Source organism: Mytilus californianus, unplaced genomic scaffold (genome assembly GCF_021869535.1).
Source record: "Mytilus californianus isolate M0D057914Y unplaced genomic scaffold, xbMytCali1.0.p SCAF_7, whole genome shotgun sequence".
Lineage (NCBI taxonomy): Eukaryota > Metazoa > Mollusca > Bivalvia > Mytilida > Mytilidae > Mytilus > Mytilus californianus.
The window spans coordinates 53679485-53692893 of record NW_026262723.1 but is presented as its reverse complement, the minus strand read 5'-3'; the positions used below and the strand labels follow the sequence as shown (position 1 = coordinate 53692893).

The window sequence follows — 13409 nt, the reverse complement described above, 5'->3', positions numbered from 1 at the left end:
ATTATCAAAATTATTTATTGTGTCAATTATCAAAATCATTGAACTAAATTACTTTGCTCTTCATTGGCCCTTTAATTGGAATAAAAATATCTTATCTATAGAAACATCAGTTATATAGAAAAATAATGATCCTTCAACTTGCGACTGTGAATCATCGAATTTTAGATACGATTCCTCTAGCCATATTATTACGTGGACCTCAACATCGTTCAAGATCGAGAAGTTAAGAAAAATTCTGAAAAAATTACCAACATATTCTCCTCCATCCAAAACGACTGAAAACATTGTCGTTAGGTAATTACAAACGTTTTTTCATCCTATTGTAAAATCGTATAACAACATCTCTTGATAATAAATTAATAATGTATGATTATTGTGGATATTCGAATTTCACATTTTGACAATAATATAGAAATTACTAATAGTGCACATAATACGCTGATTTCAAGAATAAGAAACAAACTTCTAGTACTTGCAAAGTGTTATTTGTTCGTACTATGTGGTGGTGCTGGGCGTAAATACTACACATAAGCACTTGAGAATAAATGACATACACGGTACCAATTTGACTGTACCAGATGCGTATTTCGACAATTAATACCTCTTCAGTGATGCTTGAGGCCACAATATTTCAAAATCGATAACCTTATTGAATGTTGAAGAGCTAATCAAACCACCTAAAGTATAGCCAAATTAAGACAAGGAATAGTGCTTTGTATGAAGGAGATATATTCCTCATGTTAAAATGATTTTCAAAATTTTTATAACATAAAATTTCAACCAAAACACTAATCGTATTCTCATGCCAATACTGAAGTACTGGATACTGGGCTGATGAAAGCGTCGGAGACTAAACGTCCACCCAATGAAATTATAAATTCTTCTAGAATCAGATCCGAGTCTTCCATTTGTAGTAAAATAGTAAATAATCATATAATTAACACATCTCAGGTTCAGGCCTCCATTGAACATTTGAACTTTGTCTTAGTTTCGTAAATTACACAAAACAACTGCTATTAACTAGTTCCCTATCTGATTTCACATAGTTATCGTTTGTAATAAAGCATATGAAAATGATGGAATTAACTATTTTATTAATGTAGACAACCTTTTAACTCGGTTGACACTTTTGACTTGTCGACTCTTTTCACTACATTTGCGCACAATCTTTTCAGGCAAACATTTTCCAATCTAATTACATAGTCGTTTTAAAAATCTTATTGCAATTTCATTTGCTGCAAATCATAAAAACCCTTCTTTTGTAATGAAAGAGTTAATTTGCTAGATATAAGGAGTTGTAATGAGATTCTTAAAAGTATGAAATTTCTGTTTCACAACATGTATGTGCGTTCCGGCAATAAAATTCATCGACAGATTGTAAGTATTCTTAGAAGCATTAATTGCGCCACTTTGATAACAGACTTGTTCATGTATTGTTTTGAATTATATTTTAAGGCCAAACGCAGTAAAGATGTATTTAAATTCTATTTAATTGATATCTTCAACAACACTTATCGTTATCTTGATGATATTTTTTCGTTAAATAAGTAGAAATTCTTTTTTAAATATACAGGAACTTTATTTAAAAAAATATAAATAGCCATAATTGTCTTTTTCTAGATTAAGATATTCAAGTTTCACACTGGAAACTCTATACAATACTTTACGACAGGCGGGCCGATGTTACGTTCTCTTTTTTTTTAATTTGCCTTGTGTGGATGGTGATGTTCTTTTGGACCGAACTTCTGGTGTTTATGTATCACTACTCGTCGCTTTGTCTGTGTCTGTAGTGATACTTTAGATTTCAATGAACGTAATCTATGTTTCACTAGTAAATTAATAAGTATGGGGTTTCGCAACCGCAGATTATTGAATACATTTATTAAAATCTTTCATAGACACAAATATTTGGTTTAATTGTTTGGCTGTACCTGTAGAAAACTGGATATCACATCCTAATTCTAACGGTAATGTTGTTTATAGAGACCGTAACTTTATTTACGATCCGTGAAACTTTTCGATCCTTAAAATAAACTAAAGTGATGATTTTCTAAAAATAGTTTGAAATTTCACAGTGATATCATACTTTAACTTTGTTTAAACCTGTTTATTTACTTTTGACTTTAATTATTTATCCCTTGTAATTTTTTATTAACTGTGTATTTGCATTTAGGTGTCACAGGTCAAATTTATTCGTTCATTGTGTGTTAATTTACGTTTTTTGATTGAGTTAAGCCTTCCAATTGATATATTATAGTGTATTTTTCTATGTTGTGATGTTATACTATTGTTTCAGAAAAGGGAGAAGGTTTGGTACCATTAAAACGTTTAATCCCGCTGCAAATGTTTGCACCTGTCCTAAGTCAGGAATCTGATTACAGTAGTTATCGTCTGTTTATGTAGTTCATACGTGTTTCTCGTTTCTCGTTTTTATATAGATTAGATCGTTGGTTTTTCCGTTTGAATGGTTTTACACTAGTAATTTTTTGGGGCCCTTTATAGCTTGCTGTTCGGTGTGAGCCAATGCTCCGTGTTGAAGGCCGTACCTTGACCTATAATCGTTTACTTTTATAAATTGTAACTTGGATGGAGAGTTGTCTCATTGGCACTCATACCACATCTTCCTATATCTATTATCATAAAGGTTGTCAATTAAACACTGTTATAAGATCTTTGAATATTGTTTTTATCGTACAAACATTGATTTTGTTGTAAATAAATTAAAACATAACTAAATACTATTGATATACAGCTGTATATGAACATTTTGCAGTCCATCGTCCTGTCTAAACATATATTTTGGCATTGCGCAAGATCAGGTTTTTGGTGGAGTTCGTGTTGCTTAGACTTGTTTCCTACGTTGTGTTTTATGAACTTTTTTTATCTTTTTTTTGACGTTTCTCGTATTTTATAATGGGGTTGTCATTTTCTCTTAAACTTTTTGAATTTTTCTCGTTGTCTTTTGCCTCTCTTTTATTATAGGATTGAATACATATTTTTCTAGAGGTTATTGATGTGTAAACTAGAGCGATTAATTCACAAACTGAAAAAAGTCCAAAGCCATTTTGCAATTTTTAAGTAACAATTTGGTGTTAGTCGTCAAATTCCGAGGTGACATTTCGTTACTAAGGAGTGAACCGCCATATTGACTTGCTCAAATCCATAAATGTTTGATTAGTGCAATAGAAGTGAAAATGAAACAACACCAACCTAGAAAACCTTATTTTAAGAGACATTATATGAATTTGAAGCGTACTAGTAACGGAATATTCAGCTTTAGTGTTTTCATTCGTATAACCATGACGTTAATGCGCCAAGATTATTCATGAAATTTTGCGGAGTGTTATCTTATTTTGATTTTATACATTTTTCCAAGTTTTAATGAATATTTTTGTTTGTTATGTATTAGAATAGGAATAACAGTGCTGTAGTTTTTTTTTCTTCAATTTGAATTTCTTGGAACCCCAAGATATAATGCATGTGTTTCATATCGCGCATGAATAGATCATAGTGAAATCGACATTTTCCGAAAGTACACAAAAAATAATAATGTTGATATTCTGCATCTCGTTATGGTATATGGAAGTGTAAACCAAATAAAAAGTTCAAACGGACCAATCATATTCAAGTATTTGTAGATATGCAAATCATATAAGAATTATTATACCATAACACTTTACATGGGATATGTGGTTCCGATTCCATCTAAATGAAACCATAATATAAAGAGCTATAAACATTACATAATGACATAAAAAGGGGAAATATATTGTGAGATGAAACGTTTAAACATGTACATACGATGAAGCAATTGGAGCCTATGAGTGGTCAGAGGAACGCTTTCATACCTAATCTTATAATTTTGTAAGTAAAAATATGTGAAAGTTAATAATTTTAGTAGATTTTAGATCAAACTTTCTATGCTTCATGTCTGATGGAACATGCAAGCGTAATTTCGTATTGAAACAATATCGACACATCGAAGTTGAAAACTGCAGTCACCTTTTTACGTATTTTCAATGGTTCGATTATCTCTTGTGATTTGGATTTAGTGTTTGATACCGAATTTCTTACCATGCGATAGGTTTTGCTGGTGTCACCAGTCCAACTGTCGGCTTTGAACGTACATGTATATATTTTTTAATGTATCATGTTTTACAACATTGATTGTACTAGTATATAACTATTCGGTCGGAGGTTACTTAACCTGACCCAACCTTAAGGATATTGTATTTCAAGAGAATATTATCTAATAAATCTATACCGAACAACCATATAACATTTCTTTTTTTATATATATAAAGCACCTGAAAGTTTAGACTGCAGTTTTGAAAAAAAATCGTTGTGCAATTGGTACCAAGGGTCAGAAGATGATTTTAACTGGACACATAACTCTGGAAAGACCCTTTCGTGGAATACAGGACCTTTGTCGGATCATACGACGAACTCAGGTGAATGCTTCTTATCACTTATTAAGGGTATTTAGCTAAAATGAATATACTGTAATTTATTAAAAAAAAACGTATGATTCTGTTTAATATGCACACGGCAAATTTTCCCAAGATGTCACCAACTAGGATGATTTACGCAACAGTTGTTTATGGAAATTGAATGGTGTGTACATTGTAATGAGTGGCATTTAGATGACCTTAATCGTGAATGTTGCTTGATAACGAAAAAAAAAGTTCCATTAAGAAATTTAATTAGTTTTATAGGACTAAACACCTTATTAGAATTTTAATCTCTTCAAAAAAGTCAAGATTTGATTTTTATTGCGACAAATTGGTAGGACGAACATACCTTTAATAATTTATAACGGAACAAATGTGTAATCTTAGATATTTCGAAATGTGATTATAACTAAAAATTTCGAAATACAGCCGGTCAAACCTAATCATATTTAATTTCAGTTGACATGAAAAAATGTTATTTCAAATGAAAATAATCTTTATGAAATGTCTATAGGTTGCATTTCTGTAAATATTGACAAAACAATTTCCCATAGAAACTCCTTTTACGGCTAAAACTGTACCACTTTTACTATGAAGTTTTGAAAAAAATCATATCCTAGAATGGAAAGTTCATATGCACTACAATTTTTTTACAAAGGTCAAAATATAGGGCTGTGTGGCATATTTTCAACGTTTATATGCCCCGAACTTCTAAGAGTTTAAACTAACACTAAATTTCTTAACTATCCCTACCTTGACTGTAGGATTACCACAGATTTCTTTATAGACAATTGAATATGTATATTTACTGGTAACATTCCCAAGTTATGTCTCTATGAGATGAAACCTAGAGATCATAACTGGGAACCAGTATGTAAACAAAATTAATTATCTATGAATATTCTATATCTCCCCAAAAGAGGCGTGGTGTGAGAAACAGCTGTATTTACAAAGTGCAACCTATACAAACATTTATTCCAATAGAAAACTCTCTAAAAACACTATTTCTCACATTAATACTTATTTATCAGAATTATAGTCTTAAAGAAATCACTGCATAAACTCTAAGTTTTCTTTAACTGTTCATTTGATACCCCCTCCCCTGTTTCAGTTTTTTAAAGAATTTGAAAATAAGACTTTAATTATTGCTAGCTTACCCTATTTGCATGTTTTCTGACATGAAATGCCTAGAACCTGTTTAAAACTGTTCTGATAACATATTGAAAGCATTTCAGAATACTGTAAATGTTATGTTTAGCAGTCAATAATTCCAACATTCAAGATTATATAAAGTATCAAATCCTGCCTGTGTCTCCAGTCCACATTTTACTGTATGCCTATTTGTCAATGAAAGTTCACAATTTCTGCCTTAAATGGTCAGTTTAGAATTCTTGTCACAACAGTATCATCTCTAACCATAAATCTGACATAATTCAGCTAATATATGAGCTAGAAGTGTTAAACCAAAGCCATATTTGCAATAGTTGTATGTATGCAGATACCAGTCTGATGTATAAATTCACTTAAAATTTTATAGAAGTGACTGCTAACATCTAATTTTTGCATAACTTCCAAGCACAGTTATTGTTTTCTATATAAAGACCTTTAAAATCATAAAATCATAGCATTTACAAGTAAAATTATTTGTTTTATGACCCAGGGGGGTAGGCAATTTTCTCTGTTTTTTGCCCCTGGGCTGCCTCAAATTTCCTAAATTATTCTGCTGTTTCTAGCAACGTGGAATATTTAGTACATAATCAGGATAGAACACACTATTGTAAGTTTTGTTGAGATATTTTTGTATTTCTAGCTTGTATTTTTTATGCCGCGGTGACAAAAAAGCAGATTTAGGCGTTACGGCTTACTTTTGGGTTATCGACAGGACAAAAACACCCCACCAATAATATTCAGGAAGGATCTATGAGTTTCAATGACTGCGACGAGTAAATATAGGCACTTCTAAACAATTTAACTTACAAATATGCATATATTATGAATTTATTTTGCATTCAGGGCTTTAAGTAAACTGTGCATACTGTAAAACTGTGAATTTATGCTGAGTCATCATAGTTAAAGCCCAGGATTTTCTCAATCTTCATGAAATATTTATAAAACTTCATATTTGAGTTAATTGCTTTAAAATCTGTGAGATAAACCAAATTTGGTTAAATTCTGTATGTTCTCTTTTTCACCCAATATAGGTTGCATTTCTGTAAATATTGACAATGCAATTTCCCATAGGAACTCCTTTTACGGCTAAAACTGTACCACTTTTACTATGAAGTTTTGAAAAAAAAATCATATCCTAGGATGGAAAGTGCATATGCACTACAATTTTTTCAAAGGTCAAATACACTAAATTTCTTAACTATCCCAACCTTGACTGTAGGATTACCACAGATTTCTATATAGACAATATGCATATGTATATTTACTTGTAACATTCCCAATTTATGTCTCTATGAGATGAAACTTAGAGATCATAACTGGGAACCAGTATGTAAACAAAATTAATTATCTATGAATATTCTATATCTCCACAAAAGAGGCGTGGTTTGAGAAACAGCTGTATTTTCAAAGTGCAACCTATAGGACACTTTATAAATTCAGCTGTTTTACAAATCACGCCTCTTTTCGAAAGACATAATACTACTCATAGATATTTTGTTTACGTACAGGTTCCCATATATGATCTCTATGTTTCATCTCATATATGGGAAATATCTATGAGTAGTATTATGTCTTTCGAAAAGAGGCGTGATTTGTAAAACAGCTGAATTTATAAAGTGTCCTATAGGTTGCACTTTGAAAATACAGCTTATAGTAATCATTTAGACTAAGTCATAATCATAAAACAAATATTAATGTTTGAATTGCTGAAGACAAGCGATGGCACCGAGTAGAGTTTGCGATTATTGTGGTGGCTGGCCCCAAAAAAGGGCGTTCCTACATATGTAATCTGTATTTGTGTATGTTAAGCTTGTCCGGTCGTCGGGTTTCTAATCCAGACACACCTTTTCCACAGTATGTTCGAATATTAAAGTTTAATTAATATTGGGAAGGGGATGGGGCTTTTTTTGATAAAACATGTAAAATACATTAAATTTTATGATTACCTTCATTAGACTGATAAGTACTTTGGGGTATAAATATTGCGTTATCTTCAGTCTCTTCTGCCTAATCCAACGTCTGACTCAAAATGTCGTCCGTCTCATACCCGTCCATATTGACAACTGCATACAATGAGTATTATGTATTTTTATAATAAGAATGCACGATACGGCCAACCTTGCTTGACCTATGTAAAAGCTACGGTCCATGCTAGAACATGCAATTAACGGGAATATGCAAAACGGGAACTTTGACATTTGTAAAATCTACTCACTTGTCAAAGTTTGAATAAAGATGTCAAAGTAAGGTTACTAGTAGGGTTTCATCTAAAAAATATTCTTTTTTCTTATTTGATATTGTCAATAAAAATGCTATCCGTGCATGCGTAACCCATCTCTAGCTAAGGGGTTAATTAAAGGTCACATGAATACGGATTTAATGAGGTCGAACTAGTCACCTGCAAGTGAATACTTCATCATCGATGTTTCTTATTTTGATAAAATTGAACCAATCTGGCTGCTAAAAGCGAATTATTATTTCACTATTTCACTTTTATTGATTGTTTATGATTGAAAAAAAAAATCACATTTTATTTTTTTATTTTATTTCTCGTAGCTAATGCCCTTTTAACTAAAGAAATACACAGCGAAAGAAGTTTTGCAATAGATAACATTAAAAACTGACAGAGCATCCAATTTTTTTTATTCTATTTATGTCGTCAGCTAGTAGTATGGCAAGAAATATCCCCATAATTCTTTTAATTTAAAGGAATTTCAACAAAGCATACGCCTGTTGGGGTGATGAGCTTTTGAGGTTCATGCATGATGTATATTTTTAAATATGTAATTTGCAGGTGATATTTTTTTTTATGTTTATTGAAGCAAATGGTAAAAATAAGACGATACATTTAGTAATCCAATCGTATGTAAAAATGGCCAATGCTTAATGGTTTTTTTTTTTTCATATCATACAAGTTATCACACTTGGGATCGTTAAGTATTTATTAGAAAAAGAAAATGTTTACCGATTAAAAAAATGAAAATCGTGTAAGCACGTTCACAGTCAACCTGTTTCAACAAAATCAATTTTGTTATTATTAATGAAATCTATCAAAGCATAGACATAATATGGGTTGGAACGAGACATGTTTACATGTCCTTTCGTAGATTTTTGTATGATTGTATACTCCGTTTAACATTGATTGTTCTTTCATGATGTGTAATTTCATTTGTGTAATTTGCAGATTATGGTTTCTATATGTATATTGAAGCAAATGGTAAAAGTAGAAACGATAAAGCACAACTTATAAGTAAACCAATCGTTCGTAAACAAAGTCAGTGCTTACGTTTTTGGTATCATATGTATGGTGATCAAATTGGAACTTTAAATGTGTATCAGAAACTGAAAAAGTCGATGGATAACATTTGGACGATAACGGGTAATCAGGACAAACAATGGAACCAGGCTAATGTAGATCTACATCCATACGAATATTATCAAATTGTAATTGAAGGAAAATTAAAAGATCCTAATTTCCGCCCAAGAGGATATATAGCTATTGATGATATTTATGTTGAAGAGGGACATTGTACAGGTAAATATGCTTATTTCTGTTTGTTCTGAACTATTAATGATGTAAAAAAAGATTTCAACGATACCAAAAACGGACTATACAAATCATATGTCGAAGAAAAACACAATGACAAAAAACGAAAGTAGACGAATAAGATTACCACCATACTTTGATATATGCTTACATATACTTGAAAATAAGACTTTAAAATGTCATTTCACTGCGAACAGACGAAATAATTTACGGTGCCCTATGTCGAAGGCCTGCTACGAATGATGCCGACAACGGCAAAAAGTGTGTCTTACATCATTTTGTAGGTAAGTCAATGTAGATTTACGACATATCAAGTTTTAATGGGATAGACACCCGCTGAATGGAAATACAGCGAAAGTTTGCGACCGAGTGTCATTTTTCTAAAAAGGGAATTGAGTACCTTTTGATTTATTCAAGGAATAACTGAAACGAATTTCAGAGACAAGTAGCTGTGGAGTTATCGGCTCTATAACGTTTGTAGTAGGTTTTGTACTTTCAAATATTTGACCTCGAGCATCTCTAAGGAGACAATATTTTCGAAATACAAACCTCGTTTCAATGAAATTAGTACTTTAAATGTTTTTACACAGATTTAGCTTTTAGAGAATAATGTAAGTTTCAATTTGTAATTTACTAGGATTTCTATTGTGTTTGATAATATTATACAGTTGTTAACACATTAGCTTACAAACGTGTATACTGAAACAAAAGTTACATGATCCATAAACAGTAGAACAGTAATGTCCTTAAATATTGGATAGTACAAAAGATCCTACCAACACCCATCTATTCCGAGAGAGAGAAAAAAAACGAATGTTAAAACAAAAGCAAACAACATTTGTCAGGGTACGGTAAAGGCACAAATGTGGTGGGCTGAATCCAGTCTTACGTACCCCAAAAAATGTATCTTGCCAATTTATACCATTCGTGAAAATAAAACAAATATACAAATCATATCAACTTAAGCAAGGAGATTAAAGATGGCACACAATATTGGAAGCCCTCTACAGAAAATTAGGTAAGGTAGCCACATCTGTTGATTGAATATTGCCTCTCAAAGAAATTTAGAAATATATTCTTTAAAGTTTTTAAAAAATCTCATCTTAAAAAATGAGGGATCGACAGTATTTGTGAGAGGAAGTTAGTCATGAAAATCGTGATAAATCTGAAAAAGAATCCACTCTGTATTCATTTGTTAACTTTTGGAACATCTAAGTATGGAATTTCCTTATCGAGATCAACATTTTCGTTTATTTATTTTAGAACGCAGTAAAATAATATGCACTTTTGAGCAACTTAGCACGTGTGGTCTGAGTAATGCATTATACGACTACGAATACTATTTTTCCTGGAATATTGTACAGGGCGATACCACAAGCATTGGACCCAATGATGATCATACAACTGCATCAGGTTTGTATTTCATAAATACCAATGTCGTGTTGAACCACCTGTGAATAATCATGTTCCTTTCATAAGACTAAGTATTTAATATGTTATTATGAAAATCGAACAAACATATGTTTTATTTCAATGACGTTGGCAGTTTTTCTTCAACTTATGAGTTTTGAATGTCCCATTGTATTTTCCACCTCTTTTTTATTGGTGTAAGAGTGTGAAAATGTCTCATAATGTAAAGAAGGTACACTCAGTAACTGTTTTTGCCAAATCTTTGAGAGAAAAAAGTTCATTACTGCCTTTTCCTAGACGGATGAAGATAATCCTATATAATAGGGTGCCCGGTCAACGAATTTATGCGGGTTGGGTTAACGAAATAATCGAAATATCGATAAATATCGACAACCGTCGTTATCTTCAAACGTGTTTTTCTTAAATTTGGGTCAAAGGTCAAATCTTAAATTTCAGGGAAAACGTATAGTCACATTTAGACAGTTTGTCGCACCGACATACATGTGGTAGGAGCAAACTTAATTCGTATAATTATTTGTATAGTTCCTATATTGAGGACCAATTTGATATTGATGTTGCCAAATATAACCCGATATTGACATGTATACTTATAGGCTGTACATGTACAATTTTCAATACGCTATTAATAACAGTGACCTTGCTCATTATAATTTAACATTTGGAATTTGTGAACAAGTGAAATATATAGATGATTTTTTTTATATATTAACATTTTGTAAGTTGCCCCTAAAAATTGTTGTGTCTCCCGTCGTTTGATAAAAGGTGTTAGTCAGTTTCTGGGTAAATATCTAAGTTTCTTTTTGCGATCGAGTGTGGAAGCACCTACATTTGTACATTCTTCCAAAACTTGTGTAATATGAACGTTAATCGATTGAAACAGCAGTTTTTAGTATATATTTGCTTTACGGAAATGTGAAGTGCTGCGAATGGTGAAAACGGGGGAGAGTCAAAGTTATGAAAGCAATATGTTTATTAGAAACAAGTAAATCACTCCATCTTACACATTAATAGGACTTATTGAGCTGAAACTGGTTTTATAATTGACCTGTAATTAATAAATATCTACAGGAAGAGGATTCTGTACAGCAGCAATGTATTTTACAACATTTAACACTTGCAGACAACATATATAGAAAAATTTTCAAAACTAATAGTAGAAGTTGTTTTCTACTGACAGATTGAAAGTCAGCCTCCCACGTCTAGTTCAGAGACAGTTTGATTTGTTGTCTCGTCTGTTTTATGCATGTTTGGGTTGCGCACCCAATTTTTTTCAAATTTAATACTACGGGGAACTATAAACAACTGACATACAATGGGAGGTTTATCTAGCTATATAGCCAGGTTTAACACACTCTTTTCTCCGGAAAATGTATGTACCAAGTCAGGAATATGGCAGTTGTTTTTACATGTTCTGTTGATTGATAGCGTTTGATTTTATTTTTTTTTTCATTTTTTAGAGACTCTCTCTTTTTGAATTTGCCTTTGAGTTCGATATTGTTGTAATACTTTATTATTGCGACGCAAGTCGCAGAATGAAAACAAAAATAGAGAATTTTATCCGACGGTGGGGGCGGAAACGGTGTAAACTATTAAGTATTTGCATAGCTTTATAATTCGTGGGTAGAGTACCTGGATGCTTTATACCTTGTATACAGATGCGTTGCGAAGTTTTTGTCTGTCATATGATCATTGTCCTTGACCTCATTTCCACGGTTCAGCGACTGCTATAAAACTGAATAGTAGTTTCGTCATGTGAACTTACTTATGAAAATTTTAGGGTTATAAGTATAGGGTATCATTGCAATTTCTACAGGTTCGTCATTTACGGTTCATTTGACCTCGACTCACTATATGGATCAGTGAACAAGTTTTGTGGTTAAGTCAGTATCTCAGTTACTATAAGCAATTAGTCAACTGTATTTGGTGCATGAAATGATAGTGTTATACTTTTTGTATGACTATATTCTCTTCAAGACTTTCAATTTCAATGTTATCATGATCAGTAAAGCAGGCCAAACCTTTAAGCAAATGCACTCTTATGTTTTCCTTTTTTAAACCTACATCTTTCACCAATAGACAGAAAAAAAAGTGCCCAAAGTTTCGAAACATATTCGTTAAATGTTTTGTCATAAATCGGAAGTTTTTTTTTCGTTCGAATTGTTTCACAGTTTGTCATGGCCGGGCCTTTCATACCTGGCTATATGGTTTAAGTTTTTCTCTATTTTGACGGTCGCATGGTAACCTATAATAATTGCTTGATATATTATACCTTTTTCGCAGCAAATATTTTATTAACCTGAATGATAGACTGCATTGCCAATAAATGTATTCTTTTCACAAAACCATCCTTATTAAATAGACAACATGCATGCTCGACACGTATATTTCAGTGGCTATAGTGGCTTGCTAAGTCATATCAATGCCAATTCAGCTTTGAAATTACTGTAACCTGTAAAATCGCGAAATTTAGAAAATCGTAACCACGGGATTTTACGACGATAATCATGATTGTAAAATATAATGATTTTCCTATTATTTGCAAATATATTTAGCCGTATGTTATTCCGTTAAGTTAAACTTGTTTACTATAGGCTTCTTTTACACTTGGCACCCTACTTGTATAAGACAGCTAAAAAAATTAGCACACAATAAGGAATCAGATTGCACAAATGTCATCTTATATCGTGTTCCATGATTATTTCAAACACATTTTATACAAAAACAAATATCTAGTACTACACTTATTCATATCTTTTATTTTGCTTGTACATTTGTTACTTCCACGTTTGACGAATGATATGTTTTGTTCA

The 13409-nt window shown here is 31.8% G+C and overlaps 1 protein-coding gene across 1 annotated transcript in view; it reads left to right on the top strand.

Moving 5' to 3' along the window:
• The first annotated feature begins 4323 nt into the window (after positions 1–4323).
• Positions 4324–13409, top strand: part of LOC127707509 (uncharacterized) — a 38158-nt gene continuing 29072 nt past the window's right edge. Inside the window, exons 1-3 of the mRNA XM_052212087.1 lie at positions 4324–4451; positions 8806–9156; positions 10432–10581. Of these exons, the coding sequence (XP_052068047.1) occupies positions 8820–9156; positions 10432–10581 (487 nt within the window). The 5' untranslated portion in view covers positions 4324–4451; positions 8806–8819. The remainder of the gene's footprint in view (positions 4452–8805; positions 9157–10431; positions 10582–13409) is intronic.